The following is a 26,185-nucleotide window of genomic DNA, read 5'->3' on the forward strand; positions in this document are numbered from 1 at the left end:
AGCGCCCATCTTTGTATTCTGGCTGCCGCCATGACGGGGGTCTGACGGTCGTGCCTTAACAGGCCCAGCAACGGCTGGTGATTCGTAACCAGAGTGAACTCTCGCCCCAACAGGTAGTCCCTAAACCTAGTAACACCAAATATCAAGGCTAACGCCTCGCGCTCGATCTGAGAGTACTTTTTTTCCGCAGTTGTCAGCGTTCTCGGTCGAAAGCCTACGGGTCGCTTCTCGCCTTCGGTGTGATGAAAAAGTGCAGCACCAACTCCGTGTGGGGACGCATCACACTCCAAGAAGAGCTCACAGATCGGGTCAAATTGAGTGAGTATTGCTGCCGCGCACAACGCATTTTTCACCTGGACAAAGGCTTTTTTTACTTTGGTGCTCCACGTCCACTTAGGGCCCTTTTTCAGCAGTTTGAACAACGGTGCTAGAATGGTAGACAAGTCGGGCATAAACTTGTTAAAGGTTACCATGCCCAGAAATGAGCGTAGCTCGCAGATCTTCTGTGAAGAGGGGGCTAGCCTGATAGCATCCACGTTCTTTTCCATGGGATGCAGTCTGTTTGCGTCAATACGGTGACCTAGATATGTAACAGAGGGCTCGCTAACACGGCACTTATCGATCAGCACGAAGCTTAATGCCATGTTCACGGAAGCGCTCGAGCACAGCCATCAGATTGCGGTTTTGGCTGTCACCCTCTTCCGCTATCAACACGTCATCTAGGTACGCTTGAACCCCAGGCAAGCCTTGTAGGATTGATTCATTTCGCCTTTGAAATATCGCCGGTGCCGAAGCAATCCCAAACGGGAGGCGGTTGAAGCAAAAGAGGCCCTTGTGGGTGTTTATTACGGCCAATTTGCGAGACTGTTCGTCTAGCGGGATCTGGTTGTAGGCGTCGCGCAAATCCAAAATGCTGAACCGCTCCCCCCACCTAGTTGCGCAAAAATATCCTCGATAAGAGGCAGCGGGTATTGTTCCAGCTCGCATACTAAGATCAAAGTAACCTTGAAGTCACCGCAAATGCGAACTGTGCAATCTTTCTTTAAGACTGGAACAATGGGCGTAGCCCATTCCGAGTGCGTCACTGGTGATATAATGCCAGCTGCCACGAGTCGATCTAATGCCTCTGAAACTTTATCCAACAGAGTGTAGGGTACCTTTCTTGCCTTGAAGAACTTTGGCGTCACTCCAGACTTGATGTGAAGGCGCACCGGTGGGCCTTTCATGAGTCCTACGCCCTCCGTGCATAGGTCGGAGTAGCAGTCCAACACAGCAGGCGCGGGCGGAGACTCCGGGCTCGACCCGAGTGGTGGCGCAGCTACGTGGAGTACTGCTGCGCCCTGCTCTTGTAGTTTCAGCAGCAAATCACGACCGCACAGGAGAGGACCTTCGCAGTCCAATACGATTAGGTTGCAATCAACCTCCGCCGATTTGTGGCATACACGCATTGACAGTACTCCGAGTGCGGGTAGCTTCCCCAAATAGCACACCAGCTTTATCTTCGGCTCCTGCAACTTCGGCCATTGATGACGGTGGGCTTTGTAGGTTGCTCTCGGAATGACGCATACGGGCGAGCCGGTATCAACGTCTATCTTCAGTTTTACGCTGTTCCTCGTGAACGCTTCCTGAATCGGTGGCACCAATGAATTCTTCGAAGTTACGGACCAAAGTTGCGACGCGCTGCTAGCACTGTCGTTGGCTTGGGCTGTTACATTCAACGCGTTGTCAATCCTTTGGCACATGCGTGCCAAGTGCCCTTGTTTTCCACATTTGTAACAGTGCCTCCCACGCATTGAACAGGTCGCGCGCTAATGATTACGCTTTCCGCAGCACTCGCATGGCTTTCCGTCTTCGTTTTTCTTCTGGCCTCGCGGCACCCAGCGTTGCTCCTTCATTGCCGACACTTTTACCGGGGGCGTTTCTCGATTTATGTTCTCCGCATCTAACTCTGCCCTTTCTGCCGCCAACGCAAGTGCCTCTGCTTCTTGTAATATCAACTCAGGTTTCACGAACAGCTGCTTTTTCAAATTTCTTGAACGTACCCCGCACACGATACGGTCCCTTAACATCCTATCTAGCATGGACAAGAAGTTGCAGTTATGCGCTAGGCGCCGTATGTCCACAATGAATGCGCGAACAGACACTCCTTCCTGCTGCTTTTGGTGGAAAAACTTGAAGCTTTCGGAAATTTCGTTTGGTCGTGAGTCATAATACTCGCTTAGAACTTTCACTACCGCATCGTAGCCGAGTGCGTTTGGCCTCTGCGGTGCCACTCTACCGCATAGCACATCAATCGTTCGCGACCTAAGTGCGGCTACCAACAGGGCTCTTTTCCTGGCATCGTCAGTGACTTCGTTTGCTTCAAAATATGCTTCAACCTTCATGAGGTACGTTTGCCACTTATCTGTTTCGTCGTTGAATTCCGGGAGGTGGTGACTCATGCCTGTCGATGGGGTGGCTGCTTGCACGTCTTCAGGAAGCAGCTGGGTCTCGTTCTTTGTTGAAATACTCGTCGCCACTGTTATAACCAGCCCCGCGGCTGGGCCGCCCCGAAATGCACGAAGAGAGTGGCCAGAGCAAAAAGCGAGCTTTTATTGTCCGGCTTGGGTTTTTATAAGAACAAAAGGTAAGGGAAGGGGAAGAGGGAGATAAGATAGAAGGCGCGCGCAGCGTAGACTGGCAGCGCTTGTTTAGTGGTGGCGAACAGTTCGTGGCAGTAACTATGTATCTTCAGTCTTTAATTGGATGAAAACAGAAGAAGAAGAAGCTAAATTAAGTCATGCCTAAAAGACTAAAAACGTACTACGTTACCAGTAACCACTTGCTCCTGACAGATTAAGCCAACTAGGTATGCACAGCTACAATAATGAAGTAATCGAGGTGCAGGTCACGGCCCCGATGGTCAGGCTGTCGTCAACTAGAGCAGAAGGACGCATCCTAGACTCGACTGGCATGGTTCCTAAAAAGGTTAAGGAACGCGGAACCACCTTATCCATGGAGGATGGGGAGACCTTTGTGGTCAGCTCATTCCCTCAAAGTATGCATGTCGCAATACAAGGTATACAGAAAGGCGAAAAGCCCGAGCTCGAGGAATAAGCTCGAGGAATAGGCGAAGAGCTCGAGCTCGAGAATCTAGATTCCTCTGTCTTTGTCGATGCCGCTCAGTATGGCCAGTATTGCCCATTCGCGCTGGCAGTCATTCATGCACCGAAGAAACACGCTCCTCAGCCTTCGTGAAGTTAGCTGTTAGTGCTATCACCGAACAGGGCCCCATAGCCTTGGCCTTGACGAACCCCTCCTACACCAACGTTTTTACAGACTCACAAGTGGCCTTCAAAGCTTTTGAATTGGGTATCCTAGTTCGAGAGGCAGCCTCCAATATGGAAATAAGTACAAACCTTGGCACTGACTTAATCTCTTGGTTTCCAATCCACGTGGGCGCAGACGCTCACCAGACCATTCATAATGGAATAATTGGAAGCGCAAACCAACGGGACACAAGAGAAGAGACAAACAAGCGCAATTATTCCATAATGAATTTGTACCAACTAGCCCGCCTGTCAAACCTACTACACCAGACCACACCTTACCTCAACGAGCTTGCCCGTGACCGTGCACGAGATCTCACGCGCCGCGGCAGCATGGAGGTCTTATGGGGACAGGATGAAATCTGGATTAAAGATCGACTCCTTACTTTCAATGAAATCGGCTAGGTGATTTCATGGAAATCAACTAGGTGAGATCACCTACCCGATAGTCACCTAGCCAACTATCACGATAGTCACCCAGCCCAGCCACGTAGCCCACTATCGGCTTAGTAGTGGGTCTTATCCTGTTCCTCATCCGAAGTTAGATAGGTCTTAATCAGTCACACATAGATTGCTCCAGACAGGCTCATTGCCCTCGCGGGGTTCGCTCAGTCGCATCTTAACGAAAATTGATCTGTACTGCATCAGTTTTTCGGAGTTTGGAATTGGAATAAATTCGAAATCAATCCACATTTTCGCGAACCCGGAATAGAATGGGAATGAAAGGGGACAAAGCTTGCAGTCATATAATTGGAATAAAATTACGGTTTTTCTGAAAATAGAGCACATTTTTGTAGACTTGCTGTTTTTCAAACTTCAAACATATGCAAATCAGACTCCAGAATTTAGCAATGCAATTGTAATCTAAAAATACTTGGGTGATTACAAGCATGGCACATTTGTAAACAACGCACACCTACTATAATTCTGTCCTTCCATAGGGTGTCATGAATCGAAGGTTTTCTCAATTCTTCGTGTAACCACGTCTCTATACCATCCGTCTTCTCAGAATATACGGTGGTCGCATGTCTACCTTAAAGCTTGTCATTTTTTCCCCTTGGTCGCGCCGCAGCCGCTTCTTGTCTCCTCATCCTTCACTTTGTTTTCGCTTCTGCCGCCGTCGGCGAGAAGCATTTTCGAAGGAGTGATTCCCTAAGCTGGCATGCGTATAGACGCCGATACGATGCTTGTGTTTACTTCAGCTTTTGTACACGAGCTTGCACGCAGTCTTGCCACATATTACCCCTCCCCCTTTTTTCTAAAACACTTTCCCCCCTGCCTACACACATGTGTGCATTTGCTTGAAACTACCACAAAGGTCGTTGAGTCAGCGCAGTACACATTTTCACACGATAAAATCTGTGCTTTGAGAACTCGTGTGGGATGAGGTGTTGTATTCTCCTACCTACGCTACGGATAGGTAGGAGAATAGACTTTTAAAAAGATTGCTTCGGGTAGCCAGCCAAACCAGGTGACCCCACGTAACCAAGGCACCACCTCTCTAAATTCCTATGCGACGATTCGCTAAGTCGTCATTTTAGCATTAACGCATTTAAGCTTAAACAATAATAAAACGACATTGTCTAAACATGCACTCTTAGGAAAAAGGTCTGCTTATTCACTAAGTAAATAGTAACCGTTAACTTGTGACAAACAGCACTAACCTTCTTTCAAGCGAAGGTAGTATAGGGCTGATTAGTGAAACTTGCTAGTTTGCAACGTAGTTCGTGAATGGCGCTGCCTCGAATTAATAATGAATTAGTGAATTTTCAGTTATTTGGCATTTATATGTGCATGTGCAATGCCACATCAAGTCATTTATTACAGAAGTATATATTGAATAATAAGCAAAGTGCACTTGTCCACGTAGAATAATTAAGGGCCACTAATTACTTCATGCGACTAAATGACAAGCACACATCGCGCAACATACATAGGGCATGAAGGAATCACAGACGTGGACATACACACAAAGGACGCGTGTCATCCCTTAGAACGAATTTATATTCTGAAGTATTCGACAAAATTAAGACTGGTCTAAATGTTTCTTAAAAGTGTCACAAATACTGCAAGAAATACGGTGGTGCTTACGAGAGATCTGCAAACGTATTTGGCTTAGTTGTTACCTAAATAGAAAGACCAAGGAAGCATTCCTGGTTAATAACGGCAAAAGTTTCAAGCTTTGTTAGCTGCTGGCTATAGTAAAGGAGATGCGGCGAGGGTAGTAAAATACGCTCAAAAAATCTAATTGCATGCGTTCGCAACTATTTACTAACTTTTTAAGCGTGTACTGACCATGCCAATACCATAGGTAGCGGAAGAACTGTCCCTATGAGAACTAGTAGTGTTGTAGTAATGCAGGAGATAGGTCAGCAAGGTACTCTCCCTCAACCGTGGTTACGTATTTAGCGTAGTTTTGCAGTCATTATGCATCTGACGAAATCAATTTTGTGTTGTTGCAATCCCAGCTCGTGAAAGCTATCAAAGTATGCCTGTCCTACGTTGAGGAATTGTAGGAATGGAATCGACCTACCTGGCCATTCCCGGAGTGGGAACGGGGTGTTTTTTCATTCCGAGGAAATGAAAAGAATAGAATTACGGCAAGTTCATATTCATCGGAATGAAACTAGAATGAAATGGAGGTGCGCATTCCGCAACACTTCGCTGCACTGAAGCTTATTGTTCCTTTGCGCACATGTTTTGGCAATGTCTCGCGCTACCTAATGGCCCTCTGTCCTATGAAGCTGACTGAGAAGCGGCCTTCCGGAGCTCATCACTTCATACGCAACTGCAGCCAATTAAAAAAATTACCAAGCATTTCCCCGAGGGTGAACATGGTTAAGTGCGAATGCAGGGGGTGGTGCTATGTCGTCTATTTATTAATTCGCACTATTATATTTATGAATCACACTATGGTGCCTTTATGGTGTAATGGTTCCTGGGAATCGCAATTTGATCACACGGGGGAGTTTACGTTAACTCACTGGCGAATGCCAACGGATTTTAACTTTACTCCCTATCATAGCACCACCCCGTGCATTCGCACTTAACCATGTTCACCCTCGGCGAAATGCGTGGGAGTTTTATTACTGATGATGGTGATTAAAGTGTAATTAATGAATTTAAGTGTTGTTTGTCATGAAGCATTTGTACACAGATACATTATATACGAAGTATTATTTATTTACACTTCCCGACGCGTCCGGACGAGAAAAGTCCAGGGCTCGCACCCTCTCCCGCGCGGCACGTTCACTGGCTCGAATGGCTTCGGGAACGTCCACTCGCCGTTGACGATTGCGAGCGGCGTCTTGACGCCGGCCTTCATCGCCCTTCTCCGCCTGACGCTTGCGTTGTCGTTCCGCTTCTTGGGCCGCGTTCGCGGCTCGATGCTGACGCCTCATCTCGGCCTCGCGAGCGCGCAGTTCACCATCCGCTGCACGTTTCGCCCGCTTGTCCTCGGCCTCGCGAGCGCGAAGTTCGGCATCCTCTGCACGCTTCGCCCGCTTACGTTCGGTCTCACGAGCCCTTCGCAGCGCCACCTTGTCTTCCAACGTCGGCGAAACCACCGCGGTACCATCACCTCCAACGACGGGTGCAGTGCTGGCATTCGGTTGTACTGCATTCGTTGTTGATGGTAGCGTTGCCTCCGGGACATCCATCGCACGACCCGCTCTCGACGGAAGACTGAGAGAGAAGGCGGGCGCGCGAGAGAGAGGGGTGCGCGCGCAGCTGCAGTGAGCGAGGAGAGCAGAGGAGTGAGCGAAGGGGGAGGGGGTATAAGGCGCGTTACTGACACCGATATCAGCGTCGCGTCCGTGGCTTATTCGGTAGAGCGTCGCGCTGCAGCCCGCCAAGTCCTCTTTCTTTTAAAGATAGAGAGAAGACTGCGGACGCCGCCTACGGCGGTGGATGGTTTGGGGTCGCTTATAAAGTGTATTCACACTTAAAAGATCCAAGAAAGGGCGGAACATCACGGTGTCCCAGCCCCGACTTGATCGCGGTCAGCGGTTCCCGTGGGTCTCCATGGGGGTTCACGCGAAAGCTCATCAGTATATATTACAGTTTTTTGTCTGTCTGTCCGTCCGTCTGTCTGTTTGTCTGTCTGTCTGTCTGTCTGTCTGTCCGTCCGTCTGTCCTTTCGTCCGTCTGTCTGTCTGTCTGTCTGTCCACGGGCTGAATGATGAGTGGGCGGAGCTCCGGAGATGACCTGGTAAACCGTGAATACTGTACACATTTTGCCCACTTTATGATCTTGTAAGAACAAGACCTGAAGCGCGGCAGCCTTTACCGCGAGGTCAGGTAACCTCGCTTTGACCAACCAGGTGTTTGTATTCTAGCCGTGGATCTACCGCACCACGTGATCTCACTAGCCTATCACACGCACTCACTCTCGTACAGCTTCGCTTTTCGACGTTTACGGCCGAATCGTTCTCTATTTTGTTTCTTTTTTTTTACGCTTAGGGGCACATGGACTCCCTGAGAGTGGTAAAAATATAAGAGAAGAAATACAACATGAAAACTGACTGTCTGGCAAAGTAAAACTACCTAATATATAATATAGGCAGCGTAATGACGAACATTGAAATAATAGTGTACATCTAATGGGAACGTATATTTTACATTGAACGGTAAGAACTGTTATTCATAAACGGTGTATGTTAGTTATTGTAGCAGTGCCATCGTGAAGGCGCCTTCAGTGTACACGATATCAATAAAAAGTAAATGTGATATGAACGTTGTGGTGGTGTTCAATTCCATGGGTATGTGCTGAAAGATTTATAGGTCGCGCTAAATGGTATTATGGCATGATGTCACAAAAAGGATATATTGATATGATACTGAACGTTCTAAACCAGTCCAACGGAATCCTGCGAAGCACAGATATTCAAAGAGAGAAGTCGTAAGTCACCTGTCTGCGAAAGAAAGCTACATGGAAATATGTATATATAGATTTCTGTTAACATGAAGCTCCTCCTTTAAAGCAAAAATTGTCCTTGCGTAGGGTTTCAGTCTAGCGCCCGTTTGTTGCGCTCTTTTAGTGATATTGCCGTTGATCGATGCATCGTCATGCTGCCGGTTTCTCAGCCACCTGGTCACGTCCATTGTAGAGCGACTTTTCCAGTAAAGCATAGGTCCAGTGTTCGAGTTCGGAAGCAGGGTTAATTTTTCGTCACCAGAAAGCAGCTACATTCCCAAACGTGGACTGGTTAGCCTCGTTGCTTTTTGCCACATACGGACGGATAAAAGAAAGAAGTGCCAAAAGGTGCACTCGTTTTTCTGTTAGACGCGGTATTCGTGACAATTAACGGACAAAGATAAGAACGAAAGTACAGAGATCGATGTTAGAAGTGATTGTATAAAAAAAGTGGACGCAAAGATAACCTACCGCCAGTAGGGAGTGAACCTGCGACCTTCGAATTACCAATCCGTTGGTCCAGTACCAAGTTACTGCTGCTGTCTTCCCTCTGGGCACATTATATGGTATATACGTGCAATAAACGTGAAAGTGTCAGTGAGCGCTGCTTGTTGTCATTAGGGCAAGCGTGGAACACTTTTTATTGTGCCTGTTAGCGTCACCTAACTCGGGATTCAAATACAAGCTGGCAGCTGACCAATCATCTGAATTGTTTACTTCTGTTTATTTTTAATTAGAACTATTACAGTTTCACTTATGTGTACTTTCAATGGGACCCGCACTAGCCTTTGGCTATGAGACCATACAGTTTGTGCTTATTTTGCATAAGATATGAGTGCAAAAAAGATCATTCATTCATTCATTCATTCACTCTTGCATACCACCTGAATACGACAAGTTAGCCAGAATGAACCCTCGCTATATCTTGTTCCGGCAGACTTGATGCCTTCAAGTAATATGCTGGACATCATTGGTCAGTTGCCACGTCTTAACAGGATCACGTGCTACGTGGTGCCAACAGGCAAAATGAAAGGTGTTCCACGCTCGCCCTAGTACAACAATCAGCTCTGACTGACGCTGCCCCAGTTATTGCACTTACATACCCTCTAATATGGGCGGAGGCATGACCGCCGTCGTAGCTCAGTGGTGGAGCATCAAGGCAAATCAAAGTTTAATTTTCATTCTGTCGTACAGAAAGAAAGGACTGTGAAAAAAGCTGTGTTTTAAAACAGCTGGACCAGTTCACAGACTCATACAAAAAAACATGGTAGCACAAACAAAATATGAATTAAAAAGTTGGGGCAGAAGAAGCACCACAATAAAGAAGGTGACATAGGGTCTCACGTGCAGTGTGCCACAACAAGGTGTACATACTGTAGTTGTGATTTAATACACATATGAACTGCAGAATGAAAACAAACTTGTTACACTGTTTAGAAAATAAACATGATAATGCAATTGTCATCCGGAAACAAAATATAAGGCCCATAATATGCTGCTTAAGAAAGACATAAATTACAGCTGTATAGACTACTAGATCATAATCTTAGAAGTACCTACATGCAATCGGGCGCGTGATTCGAAGGCCATGGGTTCGGTGCTACAGTCACTGGATTTCGAGGGACGCAGACACTGCTTATAAACGCACGGGCTTTTACAACAGGCACAGCAAGGCCATTCTCGAACAAGCCGGTCAATTTTACTTCGTTTTTCATCCATCGACCGATGTTTTCCTGCACCGCGCGAGTGCGGTCATGCTCTCTCCGATGTTTAGGATCATAGACCAATTTTGTGTAGCAAGAGCTGTCTCAAAATGAGAAACATACCATAGCATGATGAAAGCGTAGTGACCAGCGAGGCGGTAGCGGCGGCCCCAGCAGAATCCATCCATATCCTGGCTGAAGTACTCCGCTATAGTTAGGATGGGGAACGGAAGCCCCTTGACCAGCGCCTCTCTGTAGTCTTCTTTCACCTGCGTCGCTGATGAAAACCGAGAGGCACATAGTCGTAACAAAGTTAAAGCGGCGTCACTAGCGCGTGGCCACAGAGTGTTTAGTCACACACAATACAACCGCAAATGTCAAGAAGGCTTCTTGGGCCCCTTTAATGCGCTAAGATAATCAGTTCAAAACGAATGCATTCAGTGTTTTTCAAGTAAACACAAATCAGTATGGACTTCACACAACGCCATACAACAATATTCTAATCGAACACTGGCATTAAGTAAAAGTTACCCGTGATTCATTGTAGTCGCTTGTGCTTTGTGTCCACGAGTCACAGTGGGTGCATTATTTATCTTTCAGCTTGTCACTGGAGGCACTGCTTTGATTTCAACGCTGAAAATGTTCATCTATTGCCAAGGCACCCCTTCTCGCTGATGTAGTTGAAAGGCATTTTGGTGCTCTCATACTAGATGGCCACAGTACGCTCATAGAGGCAGCCGATTATACAAACAATCATCGCATGAATAATAAAAAACAGAAAGCATTTAAAACAATTCGACCAAGCAAGGTCTGCACTGACAAGGACTCCTGGGGTGCTATGCAACATGGCCTCTCGGGAAGACGAGTGTGCTGCAAGTTCGCATGACACACATACAGTGCGTAGCATACGAAAGCAATGTTCTGAAAAACGGTCACAAGCTCACGCATAACGTCGCAAACTCATTTGCAATACCAGGCGTGAGTGTCAAAGAAACAACGCATGCGTGCGCTTCAGTGCCGGCACTCAGTCACCATGCCAACAGCACAGCGACACAAATTGTCACGCTATGTTTTTGCCAACTCAACATCACACCTCCCACAAGGGTGTTTGTGGGTATTTGTCCTGTTTCAGGAAGATTCTTTTGTTCCACCTGCAGACTGGAAATTTCACTCTCAAAGGCAACAACAGTGCACACGCAGCACTTTCGTGCAGCTCGTTTCACTTCTATTACATTTTGCCGATAAGTATACGTACTAGTTTTCACTAGGGGTGCTTGTATGATGACGGCAACGCGGCTGTGAGTGGTAAGTCGTGAGCATGGCGAAACTGAATGCATGAAATTATAACCACGTGATGATGTAACGTTTATGTCTTCATGTCTGCGTGCATAGCCTGGGCGTTAATCCTGATAGAATAATCGTGGCTCTCAGCGTTGTGGCGTGAGCACTGCTCCTCGGTGAAAACACCTATATGTGTCTACCCTCTTCGTTCGTCTTTTAGGGGCGAAACTCCTTACAGCAGCACCCGTTCGTCCCTCGTAGCCGTTGTAGTATGTAACAAATATAACGTTTTGCCCTGCAAGGTGGTACCGGTGAGAGATTTCTTCTGTGCGTTGTTAAACAATAAAAATAGTGCTTAATGTACATACCAATGGCTGCTTATGGTGCATGAGAGACAGGAGCATTCGGCTTTTAGTTAATGCCCACGCTGCGATCCCCATTAGCAGCCGTTGGCATGTACATTGAGGACAATCTGACAAGAAAGGGTTGCTATGTTATACTCGCAGGGTGTAACCTCCTTAGTTCTAGAAGGGTTTAGCGAGCGATGATTCGCAGTGCCAAGAATACAATGAACTAGTATATACAATGAATGAACTCGAGGTGGTTAAAGGTGGAAAGTAGATACGAAGCGCAAGCCGTAAGAAAGTAAAAGCTGAATTCTCCTGTCTCTCATTTCTCATTAACAGCCATTGGCATGTACATTGAGCACTATCTGACAGGAAAAGGTTGCTACGTTATACTCGCTGGGCGTAACCTCCTCGGTTTTAGAAAGGTTTAGCCAGCGTTGGGCCGAAGTGCCATGAATACAGTGAACTAGTATATACCATGAAATCGAGGTGGTTAAAGGTGGGAAGTAGACCCGAAGCGCAAGCCGTAAGAAAGCGTGCGTCGGCCACTTCTCGTTTAGTTCTTGGACTGTCCGCTGGATGGTGGTGCTTCTATATGGGGAATATATTGAAATAAGTAAGAGACGGTTAGAGTAAGAGACGCGATTGAAATAAGTAAGAAACGGTTAGAGTATTGGTGGCAGAAAATTAGAGAGAAAGGACAAAAATAAATATTGGAAAAATAAAATATGGACAGTGTGCCGCAAATGGCAGCGAACTTAAGCTGAAAATTTACCTTTTTTTCCATTAAGATAGAATTTATCGAAGTAGAGGCATTAGGCCAACATAAAAAAAAGCAAAAAAGGGTTTTTTTTTTGTCGAGCCTGGTGGCATACTTGTCACCACCCCGTTATAAAGGGGACGCTCATAGCATCCATCCATCCAATATATGATGAAAAGATGCGAGATGGTGGTACTTGGAGTGTTGAATACATAGACGAACAGACACACAGACAGACGCATGGATGGACGCATGAACGGACGCAGGGTCGGATGCATGGACGAACTCAGGGACGGACGCACGAGCAGACGCACGCACGGACGGGCGGATGGACGCATGGACGGTCACACAGACGGACGCATGAACGAACGGAAGCAAGAACGACTGGACGGACAAATGCTTTCCTCCACTCTCCATCATTCACTCCGTGGATATGCTGCAAACTTTTTCATTGGCGCTCATACTTAGGAAGAATAAGAGACCAACAAAGCCGCGTTGCTATCCTCGGCAAGAGCAAACTTGGTGAGTGGACGCGATCTTGGCCGCGACAGTCAAACTACTGAACGCGTGTACTCGGGTACAAACAAAGTTGTTGATTCTGAAGAGGCCACGTTGAGCACATGACTGTGACTGTCAAGTTCTTCATGTTATGAACTCTAAGCAGCAGCTTCTTTGCAAATAAAATAAATTTTTTATACTTTTAAAGGTAAGCACTGCACTGAATTGAGGAGGACGAGACAGAGAGGACACACGCAGAGGCTAATTTTCAACGATGCTTCATTGAAAGCTGGATTACGGAATGTATACATGAAAAAGTGGACCCTCAAGCATACGCAAATGTGGCACGCGTATAAATGACAATTCTTTCCTGGGTAAAGATAAAGATCTGACGCTGACACATTCTGGGCCTAGCTTGTGTATAGTAGCTGGTTCAATAATAAATCACCTGGTTTCTTCATTGTGCCTGCGAATAACTGAACACTTCGACCATCAAACACAGGTAAACACGTACATGTGCTGCAATACGCAGATAACGGACCGTCCCCTGGTTCCTTAACATTGTTTTGGGCTCCCTATGCCTGTCGTTGAGGCACTAACTTGTCTGCCCCAGGTATAATTTTTTCCCATGGTAGAATAAGCTGTTACGCGACCGCTTCCTTGCATTGCACGTGGCATGCTCTGTAATTTTAAACACAGCCACGTGTTTTGCGAGCACTTGGGTTGTTCAGCCTGCATATTCTTCCCAGCTTCTTCGGATTCGTGAAAACGACGCTGATATTTTTTTCTAGCGGACAATTGTTTTTTATTGTGGGAAATCGTTTGTAAGTAGGGCATGATTCTTCCGGCCATTCATAGCGATTTTGGTGCTTTGTTCGCGACCTGAAGGTTTTCTTTAGCATGATTTCAGCGACCGACACCTTATACTTGATGGTCAAATTATTGTTGGAGAGACAGCTGATGAACAAACAAAACATGGTGATCATTATTTAAAAAGTTAGTGCTATATTCCACGTAAACAAGCATAAAAGTAATTGCACTCGGAAACATGAGGAGACCCTTAAGCTACGCCTATAAGGGTTTATTGCGATAGCAAAATGCAGCCCTTAGTGCGCCTTTCAACAGCTTCCGTTTTTTTTTATAAACACACATACACGCAATCACACACACACACAAACTCACGCGCGCAAGCTGGCCTATCTATAGTAATGCAGTGACTATGCAGTGTGGCCACTCACCTCTGCCATAAAGAGTCTCACAATGCCTCACAGATAGAAGCATATTAAGTAGCGCTTGCCCTTTGCTTGATCAACTTAACGCCTCTTCTACGCCTCTGGAAATGCATGATATGTTTTCTGCTAGATGGACATAGTTGTCCAATTTTAGAGCTGTTTGAAAGTTCCTGCGTGTTTTTAGCGGCAATGCCTGCAGCATACCGCCCATTTTCGACGTAGTTTGACGGCCTCTCAAATGCGCCTACACATCGCTGAATCGGCTCATTCTCGTTGTGACACTTGGCGAACAAAATGCGTTAAGAAGAATCCTTCCAGTAAATGGCATTTATGTAGTTTTTTTCCCCGAAGCAGCTGGAAGTAACATCGTGGCTTTGTGGTAGGACATCTGCTTGCTACGCGAACGGCCCCGATTTGATCCTGACTAGAACCAAAAATATTATTCTTTGTTTTAATTGATTCTTTCTCATTTTTTTGCTCAAGGAAGATTTTTCGCTCACAACTGGTGGTGCCGACGCTGACGGCAGAATTTCTGGACACGAGCTCTCAAACGTTATCACGTTAAAAAGAAACAGACCACGCTATACTAACAAGGCCAACAAGCCACCCTTGCTGGAACAAGTTCGTCAGCTACTTGAGCGAAGCTTGAGTAATAAAGGAGCTTGTGATCACTAGCTTCTTCTTGCTTTTCGAATCAGTGCCACTTGGTCTGTTTGGAAGGGAAATCAGCTCCGTCTTAATTTTGACTATACTAATTAGCTGGGACTTAACATACCATTGAACAGTTTTCTGTTGACTGCTGGGCTTGCCAAAGGCACGCTTCGCTTTCGAATTTCAAACATTTCACGCATACTCGTCTTCGATCTCGCCTCACTGTACATGGACGGACATGTTCCGACCCAGCTCCGCCGCGGTGGTCTAGTGGCTAAGGTACTCGGCTGCTGACCCGCAAGTCGCTGGTTCGTATCCCGGCTGCGGTGGCTGCATTTCCGATGGAGGCGGAAATGTTGTAGGCCCATGTGCTGAGGTTTGGGTGAACGTTAAAGAAGCCCAGGTGGTCGAAATTTCCGGAGCCCTTCAAAACGGTGTCTCTCATAATCATATGGTGGTTTTGGGACGTTAAACCCCACATATCAATCATCTCCAGACCCAGAACAGCTAGTGAATCTTGTGATTCGAGAGAGCAGCCATCACCGAAGAACGAAGGCGCCGTGCTTGTTCTGTGCACGTGGCCGCGAAACGAAGCACCACAACCATGTAATTCAGAAGTAAGCTGTTTGGGCCACAAAACCAGTGCATTGTCAACAAAATAAAGATGAGCTTTATGGCGTAGGCGTTTTGACAGAACAAAATTGAAAACGATTTCTGGGACTGCTGGACAGAACAGAATGGGACTATCTTCTTTGGTCTAGTGCCCCGAAACCTGCGTGAAGAGCGGCGGGATGCTTGAGCAACGGCATATTCTCTTCAACATGTATGTATGGTGCACAAGTTTATCGTGTGGTGCACATAATATAGACGCGGTTTATTTTGGGATCAGGTCTAAAGTGACATAAAAAATGGGAAAGTTTCCGAAGCACTGTGCCAATACATCGAAGGAGTGAGGACCTTTTTCAGTGAATTTCCGCACCACGGTGCTGTCATGCCTGACCCGTGGCATCCCAATTACGGTGGTAATGACATTGGATCCCAAGTCTAGGCAGACTTTGAAAGAGGCAGCGAGCAAAACAATAATAAATGGTGATGTCCCTGATGGACGGAAACTTAGCACAATGAGCATGATCTATAAAAGAAAGGCGGACAAGGCTTACATAAACGACTATCATCCTGTAACAGTGACGTCAGTGGTCTACAGGCTGGCGATGCATGTTATAACAAAAAAACTCCAAGCACAGATTGAGGATGAAAGGGTGCTGTGGGAACTGCAGAATGAGTTTCGAAAACACGAAAACAAATAAGGCTGGAAGACAATCTGTACTCATTGATGCAGTGCACCAAAATAGCAGAAAAAGAACACAGACCCTTGTGACTAGCATTTTTACCCATCAAAGGAGTGAACGATAGCGTGATTCAAAAGGTCTTGTGGGGAATACTGGACACACTAGGGTTGGAGGATGGAGTCTCTAAGCTCTTAAAGCATATCTATAAAAGTAACAAGGTAGTTAAAAATGGGAAAGACAGGTATCCGAGCCCACACAGATAAAAAGGGGGCTTAGGCAGGGGTGTCCTCTGTCACCCTTGTTATCCATGAACTGCCTAGAAGGATTACAGGCCAAATTAGAGCGGAGGTTCTTGGCTTCAATCTCTCTTTCGTCAAACAAGGAAAACTCATTGGACAGGCACTACCAGCATTGATGTACGCAGATGAAATAGCGCTAATGGCCCACAACGAGGAAGATTTCCAAAAATTGATGGACATCTGCAGCAATCACGGAGATAGATTAGATTGCAAATTCAGTAAGAAAAAATCAGCAGCCATGATTCTCAATGATAATGAAGGTAGTGAGATTACAATACAGGCGGTCACGCTAGAGATAACAGATAAATACAAATATCAGGGCGTATGGATAAGCAACGAGACCGAGTACCTAAGGGAACACTAATTATACGTAACGACTAAAGGAAACAGAAATGCAACGGTGATGAAAATAGGGCACTGTGGAATTACAATAGGTGCGATGTTACGAGAGAAATTGGGAAAGGTTTCATGGTTCCTGGTCTGACTCTCGGCAATGCGGTTTGGGCATGATATTAGAGATTTAAGCAACAGTAGAAATTAGGCAATGAGGATTTTGTAGGCTTGCTTAAGGAACTCACAGGAATACACCAAATCAGGGAGTACAAGGTCATATGGGATGAACATCGTTCGAGGGCAGGGAAGCTAGCAGCAAGATAAATTTTGAGAAGCGATTGAGAGAACAGGGGGAGGAGCATTGGGCGAGGAATGTTTAAAGCATATTGTACATGAGAAATGTCGACACAAAATGGAGCAAGCGAACCAGAAATTGACGGGTAAATACTTAGAAAATAGCAGGGGGCAAAACCAAAAAAAAAAAATTATCGGTTAAGAAGAAGGTGAACGAAATGTAGACCAATATGTGGAGAATCGGCATCAATAAGAAGTCCGCGCTAGAGATTTATGAAACTTTTACGCAGGAAATCGCCAAGGAAAGGATGTATAGTAATACTCGGGGTAGTCCTCTACTGCTTGAGGCCAGGACAGGAGTATTGTGAAGAAGTCTTATCGTGCCAAATACGAAGGGGTAGACACGGTATGCAGTGCGTGTGGAGAGGAGTAAACTGCCGAACACTTGATAATGTTCTGTTGAGGTCTTCAACCTATAGTTCAGGATGATGGCACAGAGTTTTTCGAAGCACTGGGGTTTAGGGAAAAAGAGGGCAAAATAGACTTTAGGCGCGTAGAATTAACTAGAAAGAAGTTCCCTGATTGGTCGCTAAAATCATGGCACGAGTGAAAAATAAGCCCTTCACTGCAAAGTACCAGTCCTCAACTTCACTCTATTTAAAGAAAAAAGATTAATCTAGTTTTTTGGTTCGCGAAGTATTACGGCTAGGTGGCGTTAGTTGCCGCCTTATCTAAGGGGTACAGCCATATACTATCCATCCATCCATCCATCCATCATGTTTTTTTTTTCCCCGATTGAAGGCGCAACAAAACGGCAGGCGTCTGCTACGCGCCAGTTATTTTTCAGGCTGTTAGCCAACAATGCAATATTGTTGGTGATATTAAAACCTATGTCTCTGCAACGTACTACTGCATTCACTCATTGCGCGTAGAACGTGTTTGTGTGGTGCGAAAGGGAGATCTGGTTTGTTTACGTCTAGCTGATGTATCACCGCAATGGTACACACATACTCGGCCGCCTGAGGAACGCTTTCTGGACGCACTGTCTCATAAGCGAAGGAGGCTCAATTTAGTTACGCTTGGAAGGACAAATGTAGACATGCTACAAAAGATCATAAGCTGAGATAATAAGTCGGGCTCCTGCCCTATCTCGTTTTTTCGGATAGCTGAAAGCCTTAAGTAGCTCATGCGAAGCGGTATGTGCCCGTCATTGTGCGCGCTGTACTAAGAAAAAAAGAGGTTAATTGGTGTAACTCTCATGTCTTCATCAATTGGTTTACAATCGGCCCCAGAGTGTGACTCACATGGCTAATCAGTAACGAGATCTATAACGGGACATGTTTACCTTTCACGCCACCATTAACCATAACAGCTCGCAAGATTTTTAATTATGCTGTCGCCTTAGACAGGTCGATGCGAATTACACGGTGTTTTTCTTCAGTCGATAAATTTAACTTACCCCGCCACCCCGAGAGTTTTCTGCACTGAACGTGGTTTTTTTACTATCTGTAGGGTCTTAAGTAATCTCGCTCAAGCTTCTGCACCTCACTTTGTTTTGCACTGCATCCGTGACTGGTTGGCCGATCACGTAGACACTGTGAAGCGACGAGCCCCGCCGCGGTTGTATAGTGGCTAAGGTATATCTGTTGACCCGCAGGTCACGGGATCGAATCCCGGCTGCTGCGGCTGCATTTCCCATGGGGGCGGAATCGTTGTAGGCCTATGCGCTCAGATTTGGGTGCACGTTAAAGAACCCCGGGTGGTCGAAATTTCCGGAACCCTCCACAACGGCGTCTCTCATAATCAAATGGTGGTTTTCGGACGTTAAACTCCACATATCAATCAGTGTGAAGGGACGATGCCATAATAAAACGACATGATGACGTCACAAACTTTGTCATCATTTATGTCATGGCAACGTCATCACGTGCTAATTTTTTGCATGACTCGTACACACAGGCGTGCTCGCGTAGGGGGAGGGGCGCGTAGTGACCACCCGCATATTGACAATACATGGAGGGGGTGCTGCGACACGTGGGTTGGGGGCTGAAAGTCAGCCCCAAACGTTGACAAAATCGGTATGGGGGCAAGCTGCGATGAATTGTCACCCCCTCCCCCTGACGGATAACCATGCAAGCATGTGTGCACGCCTATGCTCAAACGTCCTATCGCCAACAAGGAGGGACACCGACGCCGATGGTCAATTTTCGCGTTTAATGAAGAATCTATAGTTTTCGTTCTAAAATATGACGTGTGATCTTCTCCACCGGGTGATGTAAACGTGGTCATCACCTACTTGTTTACAATTTACCCATATATTTTGATGAACTGAGCACATTCATAAAATTTGCACAAATCAAAATATTACAGGTATGCAGAGAAACAAGACTAATCAAATAAATGAACTTCATGTTACGAGGGAACGTCAGAGAAAACAAGCGCACGTGGGTCATTAATTATTGGCGGGGCTTTCGTCGTGTGTGTTAGAAAAGTGTAACACTCGCTGAATTTTAACGCGTGAGTGACCTTATTGATTTATTTTCTATACTTGATGTTTCAGGGTTCGTGAATATACATTGCTATGAATAACTAAAAAGCTGGAGTTATGAAAATGGATGACAAATTACGAGGAAATGTTCTTTTCATGTTTTATCTCATCCGAAAACTTTATGCTGATGCGATTCCTCTAGACAAGGACAATCCCGATACAAAATTGATGCCTGATCGCACGGAAACATACAGAATTGCTATGCCTGTTTAAAATTATGTTGTTGCATAGAACATTTTTGTCAGGCTAGGGCATATGGGAAATGCGTATTTAAACAAACAATTTGCTTGAGTGACGGAACATTGTTACTCCTGTAGTTGCTCGACGTATTTCGTTACAGTAAGTTATTTTACACAGCGATAGTGCTGCTGCTTGTATCTTTTTTAGCGTTGTGTGGATATACCTAAGGAACTTTTCAATGTTATCTGTTTATTGTGTAAACATAGAATAAAATGTGTGGTTCTAGCAGTGGTATCTTTTCGACTGTCTGATTTGAAAATAACTTTGACGCATGGCAATCTTCTTTCTGTACGCTATAGGTCTAAACGAAATAGGTTAAAAGACATTGCTGTGGTACAGCCGTGTTCTCTTCTAGCTGTTCTCTCTTCTTGAAATGTAGTAGTCAAGGCAAGCAAGTTATCTGATATAACATGTGTGTCTGGCTGCGAACCACCGGCTACCGTGACTGAAAAGCCCGTAACGGTTAGCCAAGCGGTCACTGCACGCATTTCTGCTGAATTAAAAAGTAATTTATGGTATTCATTACTAGTATTTCTTGCATGTATGGTGCTATTACTCGCTTGGCCATCCAATTCATGTTGTTTTTGTTGTTTCCTTGCATGTTGTACGTTTTTGCGCACACACAGCGGCCAAATATTCCAACTCTAGCGTATTCCAACTCTAGCACCACAACATGACCACGTTGATGCCGTTTCAAAGATCAGTATTGGCGTTCCCTTGCTGCCCCAGGCACTAACAAAACTCTTAACGATGTGCGAGCTCCATTCTACACCTCAAAGTTCAGCATACATCAAGTGCCCTGCGTGCAAGTACAGCGCGAAAACTACTGCGCGTAGCAGACGCTCATCGCTTTCCACGCGCTTCCGAGCGCGGAAAACCCACGGGTCCGGCGCAGAGCGGCGCGGCATGGAAGGTGCATCGCAACAGGTCGGCGCGAGAGCTGGTGCTTTAGATACTCTTTATTTTATAGGTCACTCTAATTCAGTCCACAGCATAAAACTGTAGTATATGTCACAGTGTCAACCACAAAAAAAAGTCACGGTAACCCATAAGATGAATTCTATGAAAAGTCACAAACAACAATTAAAAATGATACGTACACATTACCCTGAAAATCGAGCAGAATATTCTGCGTGGACTTTTTAAGGCGATTGCTTTAGGTGCCTCATCAAAAGAAAAACTCACACTGGCTTTAAGTTGACTGATTTGAAAATCATGTTGTGATGACATCGTCATATGCCACCATGAAGACGTCACAGATTACCAAAACATGCAATGACGCCTGCCCCAAAACTTCTCATCACATGACGTCGTCACTTGGCCATAAGTGTGCCGAGGCTGTGCAATGTCACGCTACACGCAGAAAGCTTTCGAATACGTCGACTAACAGGAAGGTCGCCTTCGACTCCTCTCATGAGCAAGCGAGCTTGTTTTTGCACCTTGAAGGAAGTTATTTCGAACACAAAGCTCTGCAACTTTAACGTATTTTGGGACTTCCTAAGGTGTTATCACATTATTACGCTCAAACACGACAGTTGCACTGCTCTGCGCTTTTTCAAATGTGCTCGCTACAAGTATAGAAAATTTTACTGGCATACGTCAAGCTGAATATATGGACTTGATTTCACTGCTGAAACTGACTGAACTAGGTTGAAGACGCATTGCATAACGTTATAGAAATCATCTTCGGTATTTTAGATGGCATATTAAGTCTTCTTCGAAACCTTGACATTTAGGCACAGTGAAACTCGTGGTGAAGTTCATGAAGCGTATATTTATTTAAGCGTAAATTGATGTGTTGCAGCGCAGACGGTACCTAAAAGACATTTGACGTGTTATGCAGACTAAGAGCAGCCGCCGTTGATACACAGCGCTATTCATGGGCGTTTGAAATTGCTTAGCGTGCGTTAGCACACAGACTTTGGTGTGCACAGATTTCGAAGGATCAGCACGTTTAAACTTACGTCTGCGCCACGTCAGCCTCTCATTGAAGTTGATTTCTTCCTTCTTGCTGTACCTCGGCATGCCTGCAGAAGGGACGAAAAAAAAAGAAATTCAGCACATAGGGAAAAATTCATTAGTGTACGAGTAATGCATTCGAGATAGACAGAAAGAAAAAAAAAAGCAATTCGAGATTGGTGATTGCAGGCAAATATTGTATGTACGAATTTTTATAAGTTTTAGGCAACATTAAAAATCCCTAACTTACAACTGTAGCTGCAACTAGGGCCGTCTTATGCGAAGCAATTTACATCAGAGAAAATACGGCAACAAACACTTAACAACCCCTCCATTGAATATCAGCGCTCAATCATTTGTTTTCGATCGAAACAAGATGCGATGCATCAGCTCACGAGAGCTATTCGGGGCTCCCTCATACTTAGGCAAACAAAAGCTGTCCTGGCAACGGGCCTCAAAAAGCATTCGGTCACGTCGCACACGAAGGCGCTCAAGTGCCCTGATAGACCTGATGGTTGGCCTGCGAAGCCATGTGATCAAGGGTTTCCAGAGCAACTGAGCGGCCACCCTGTGCGCAGACAATCATCATACGTGCCGCTACACACAACAGGCCCCTGCATGCAAGGATTTGCGTTGCCCTCTTAGCTTTTTGACACAGCACTTAGTCCACTTCGGCGAAAGGCGCACAAAATTCTCCATCTCGGCCATATCATGTAAGCACATGGTTTTACTTTGTGGTCTACGATACAGGTAGATAGAACGCCAGTGGCGTAGCCAGGAAGAGAGGTTCTACTCCTCCCCCATATGTTCTGCCCCCCCCCCCCCCCCGCGACTCACTCACCTTTCTTTTTCACCGCTTTACGCTGACATAATTTAGAAACAAAGCCGCCATTCTACTACACTATCATTCCTGGTCCCTTTTACAGTGAATATAGTCTGGTGTTTGTCAAGTCTTTCGCACTCTGTGAGGTTTCGAGCAATAATCTCTACCACGAGTATCTTAAGTTGGCTTGGTGACAGGATTATAGCTGCAACGGTGGTCACTTGTACCCACTGGAACACATCTCGCTGAAGTCAATAACTGCAATAATTTCCAGTAGGCAGCGGTTAGTTTAATGGTAAAAGCTAGACACAGCTCCAGGGTGTGATAGGGCACGTTCAAACATATTAAAATGTGACTCTTCAAACGTGTGCCAACATATACTCAAGCCAGAGACTACTACTTCCATTGAACACTTGTACGTTCTGCTAGCATCTTAACACACAGGCAAACATGAGCGCGCGTTATAGAATATTCAGCTTGTCCACTGAACTTCGCTTGTATTCGAGCGTAAAATATATTGATACATACATTTACTGTGCCTTAACGGCTAAATACACTTTAAAGTGTTGTCTAGTGACCAAGGTGCAACACAGACATACGTGCAGGTCAACCACAACTGTATAGAGGCGTTCTAAAATACTCATCGTGTAACTCAAACTGATCAATAAAAAGGTGGTGGTGATAAACCTAAAGCAGTGCAATCAGAAATGCAGTGTGGGCAGCTGTAGAGAGAGCAAGTTTTACTGTTCAGCAGTGTGGCAGACTGGGCAAGAATAAGTAAAATAAAGGTGAAAAAACATACTACACATAAAAAAATTTATATATTCATTTCCTTCATCTGTTCGTCACTTTACATTCACATGACTACAAGGCACACTGAGGGATTTCCGCAATTAGCGACATGTCGCACAACAAAAAATGCACAAGAAAAACATTGGTGGACATGTCATGTAAAGTTAAGAGCAATACACAGAGTAACTATATTTTTACAAGAAATGAAATAAAGTCTGTTCAAGCAACGTTCCATGCAACAAAGAGACACATGTCATATCGGAATACTGTTGATTAACTTTTTCAATTGAAACAAAGATTATTCTGCGCATTACGTGTCAGATTGTATGTTGCCCAAAATTACGCCAACATCAGCAATCAAAGGCGCCACCGTAAAGCAAGGAGTAGGCAACGGAAGACAACGGAATAACTCGGTCCCGGTGTGAAAGTGATTTTCAGCAAAATATCTCAATCAGTTGAACTTACGTCCTCACAGCCAGACGAAAAGTAGCGCATGATAATTTCGCCAAAACCTTTTTTTTTACTACTGCCTACGGTGGGTTCAGTGATTATAAGCTCCATTGCTGACTCGCAGGTCGTGGAACCGATTCCTTGTCGTATTTCTGAAGTAGGCGAAAATGCTCGAGGCCTATGCACTTGATTTACGTGGCCGTTAAACACCCAACGCCTTGAAGTTTTTGGTGCGCCCCACTGTGGCATCTCCGATAATTGTGGTTCTCATAATCGTCTCTCAGAACCACCTTGCCACCCCCAATTTCACAGATATAATGGCGATGAGTTCTTTTTTATGTTTAATTCATTTTGTGTTTCCGCTATTGATACCATCTTTTTAGCGATTGACTCACCTTTGAAAGCTTATAGAAAATTAATCGCGTTTGAATACTGCTTTTGAAGTTGTTGTCCTTAGTCTTCTCGATTCGTTTGTGAAGCACTTGTATCCTCTTGAACTTACTTATGAGCTACCATCTGGAAATTCGATTGGGTTCTTTGACTTAACACTCTGTCTTAGAAGCAATCATTTGTGCTGGCTGTTTTCACCGAGAAGTGGTGAACCCCTTTTACCTTTCCACCTAGCTCATTCGAAATTGGTGAAAAGGGGTATCATTAATGTTTGCCTGGTAAACGCTCTTAACAGGTCATGCCAGTACTGGATGCAATGCAGTTTGAAAGCACAGGTAGAGCGCCTCTTAAGCGCTGGTTACTTGAACGCCCTGGTTTCTGCTGTTGCGGAAAAACTTTTGAAGCAAATTAGAAATCAAGTAGGGCGATCTCAGCCTCAAAACGCATCAGTTCCCGTGAACTGTGTTGCAGTTCCTTATCTGCATAACGTCTCACATCGGCTGAAAAAAAATCGGTAAACGCGCTGGGGTCACTGTTGCGTTTTGCGCCCCAGAAAAGCTTTCAAAGCTTTGTAAGCTGGTGAATAATCCAGCTGCTATTATAGGGAGATGCACTGTGAAACACAGAACGGGCTTTGTACCTTGTGTTATTGGTGTCGTATATCTTATTTCGCATCGTGCCGAATGGTATACATAGGGCAAACCGGTAGGTGCCTCAATGACCGTTTAAGAGAGCGCAATAATATTGTGCACAGTGTAGCTCAAGGACACCTCGAAATCCACGGCCGAGACTGTGGCTGCGTGCCAGTTTTTTAGTGTTGCGAGGTATTAAGCAAGCACAACTCGCAGGCCACGCGTGAGATAATTGAAGCGTATCAAATAAATAAGTTTGACGGTAAATGTGTTAGTTGCCCATCGGTCACGTTGTTGCAAAAAGAAATTGCGTATCTCAATCTTTTATAAGCTACATGTGTATTTGTTTTCCACTCGTTCAACAACACACAAGAGTTTTGCTGACATTCTATCGCAGTGGTTGTTTCTGCACCCTTCCACGCATGCCCAATGTCTCCCTTTTTCGCCTATAAATGTATACTCTTCTGATATTAAATCTTTGTTGAAAGTGAGCGTTCTTTGATATGAGGGGTTTAACGTCCCAAAACCACCATATGATTATGAGAGACGCCATAGTGCAGGGCTCCGGAAATTTCGACCACCTGGGGTTTTTTAACGTGCACCCAAATCTGAGCACACGGGCCTACAACATTTCCGCCTCCATCGGAAATGCAGCCGCAGCAGCCGGGATTCGCCCCCGCGACCTGCGGGTCAGCAGCCGAGTACCTTAGCCACTAGACCACAACGGCGGGACAAGTCAGCGTTCTTTTCTGTCCTTGTTTTTTTCGCTCCCCTAGTTACGAGGTAACTACTTCTACGTTGTGCAGTTTCTACGTTCAGTTTGCGTGTAAAACAAAAAGCTTGGGGTAGTCACACTCGCTGTGGCTTTTGAAATTTTTGAGAGCCTTCTCCCCCGTGTGAATGGAGAGAGGACCAAAACACCAAGAACTAGGGGAGTACCCTTGCCTGAACTTCGTTTCCAAAAAGCACACATGTCTTGCAGAGAGCTCCCTTGTGAAATACCGAATACACAAGTCAAGAAAACTTTTCTTGCTAGTGAAGTTAGAACTTAAGTTTGCGCTTAATAATTTAGGGATAACTCTCGTTAGCGCCTCGTTCTCTTGGCACCATTAGCAAACGTCGTCTGGCCTTGTCATCCTGACACTTGTGGTGTCTTGGCCGTTAAACACGTAAAGGCCAATGTCATTGTCAGGAATCACGCTTTCTGTGCATTTAATATGCTCCGATTGGTTTTCATGGGTTCCTTCGGCACGCGACACATGTTCAGGGAGTGCAGAATTACAACTGTAAACCGTTCCTTCGACTGCTGTAGCCTTTTCGCCAGTTTACGTGTGTGCACTGGAGCAGCGTTGTCTTTCGAGAAAAAAAAAATTATCAAGCGTTACTTTTCGGCACGGTCATTGAGTATCATAGAAGGGTGCCAATGGACACAGAACATGAA

At 45.4% G+C, this 26,185-nt stretch overlaps 1 protein-coding gene across 7 annotated transcripts in view; it reads right to left on the bottom strand.

Annotated features, from left to right (window-relative positions):
• LOC119178158 (dual oxidase maturation factor 2) overlaps positions 1–26,185 on the bottom strand; it is an 832,350-nt gene that overhangs the window by 235,244 nt on the left and 570,921 nt on the right. For all 7 annotated transcript variants that reach the window (XM_075888119.1, XM_075887924.1, XM_075887832.1 and 4 more), the window contains 2 exons: positions 21,663–21,725; positions 10,050–10,203 (listed from right to left, as the gene is read on the bottom strand). In XM_075888119.1, coding sequence (XP_075744234.1) covers positions 10,050–10,203; positions 21,663–21,725 — 217 coding nt within the window. The remainder of the gene's footprint in view (positions 1–10,049; positions 10,204–21,662; positions 21,726–26,185) is intronic.

The sequence above is a fragment of the Rhipicephalus microplus genome, chromosome 1 (genome assembly GCF_043290135.1).
Source record: "Rhipicephalus microplus isolate Deutch F79 chromosome 1, USDA_Rmic, whole genome shotgun sequence".
Taxonomy (NCBI): Eukaryota; Metazoa; Arthropoda; class Arachnida; order Ixodida; family Ixodidae; genus Rhipicephalus; species Rhipicephalus microplus.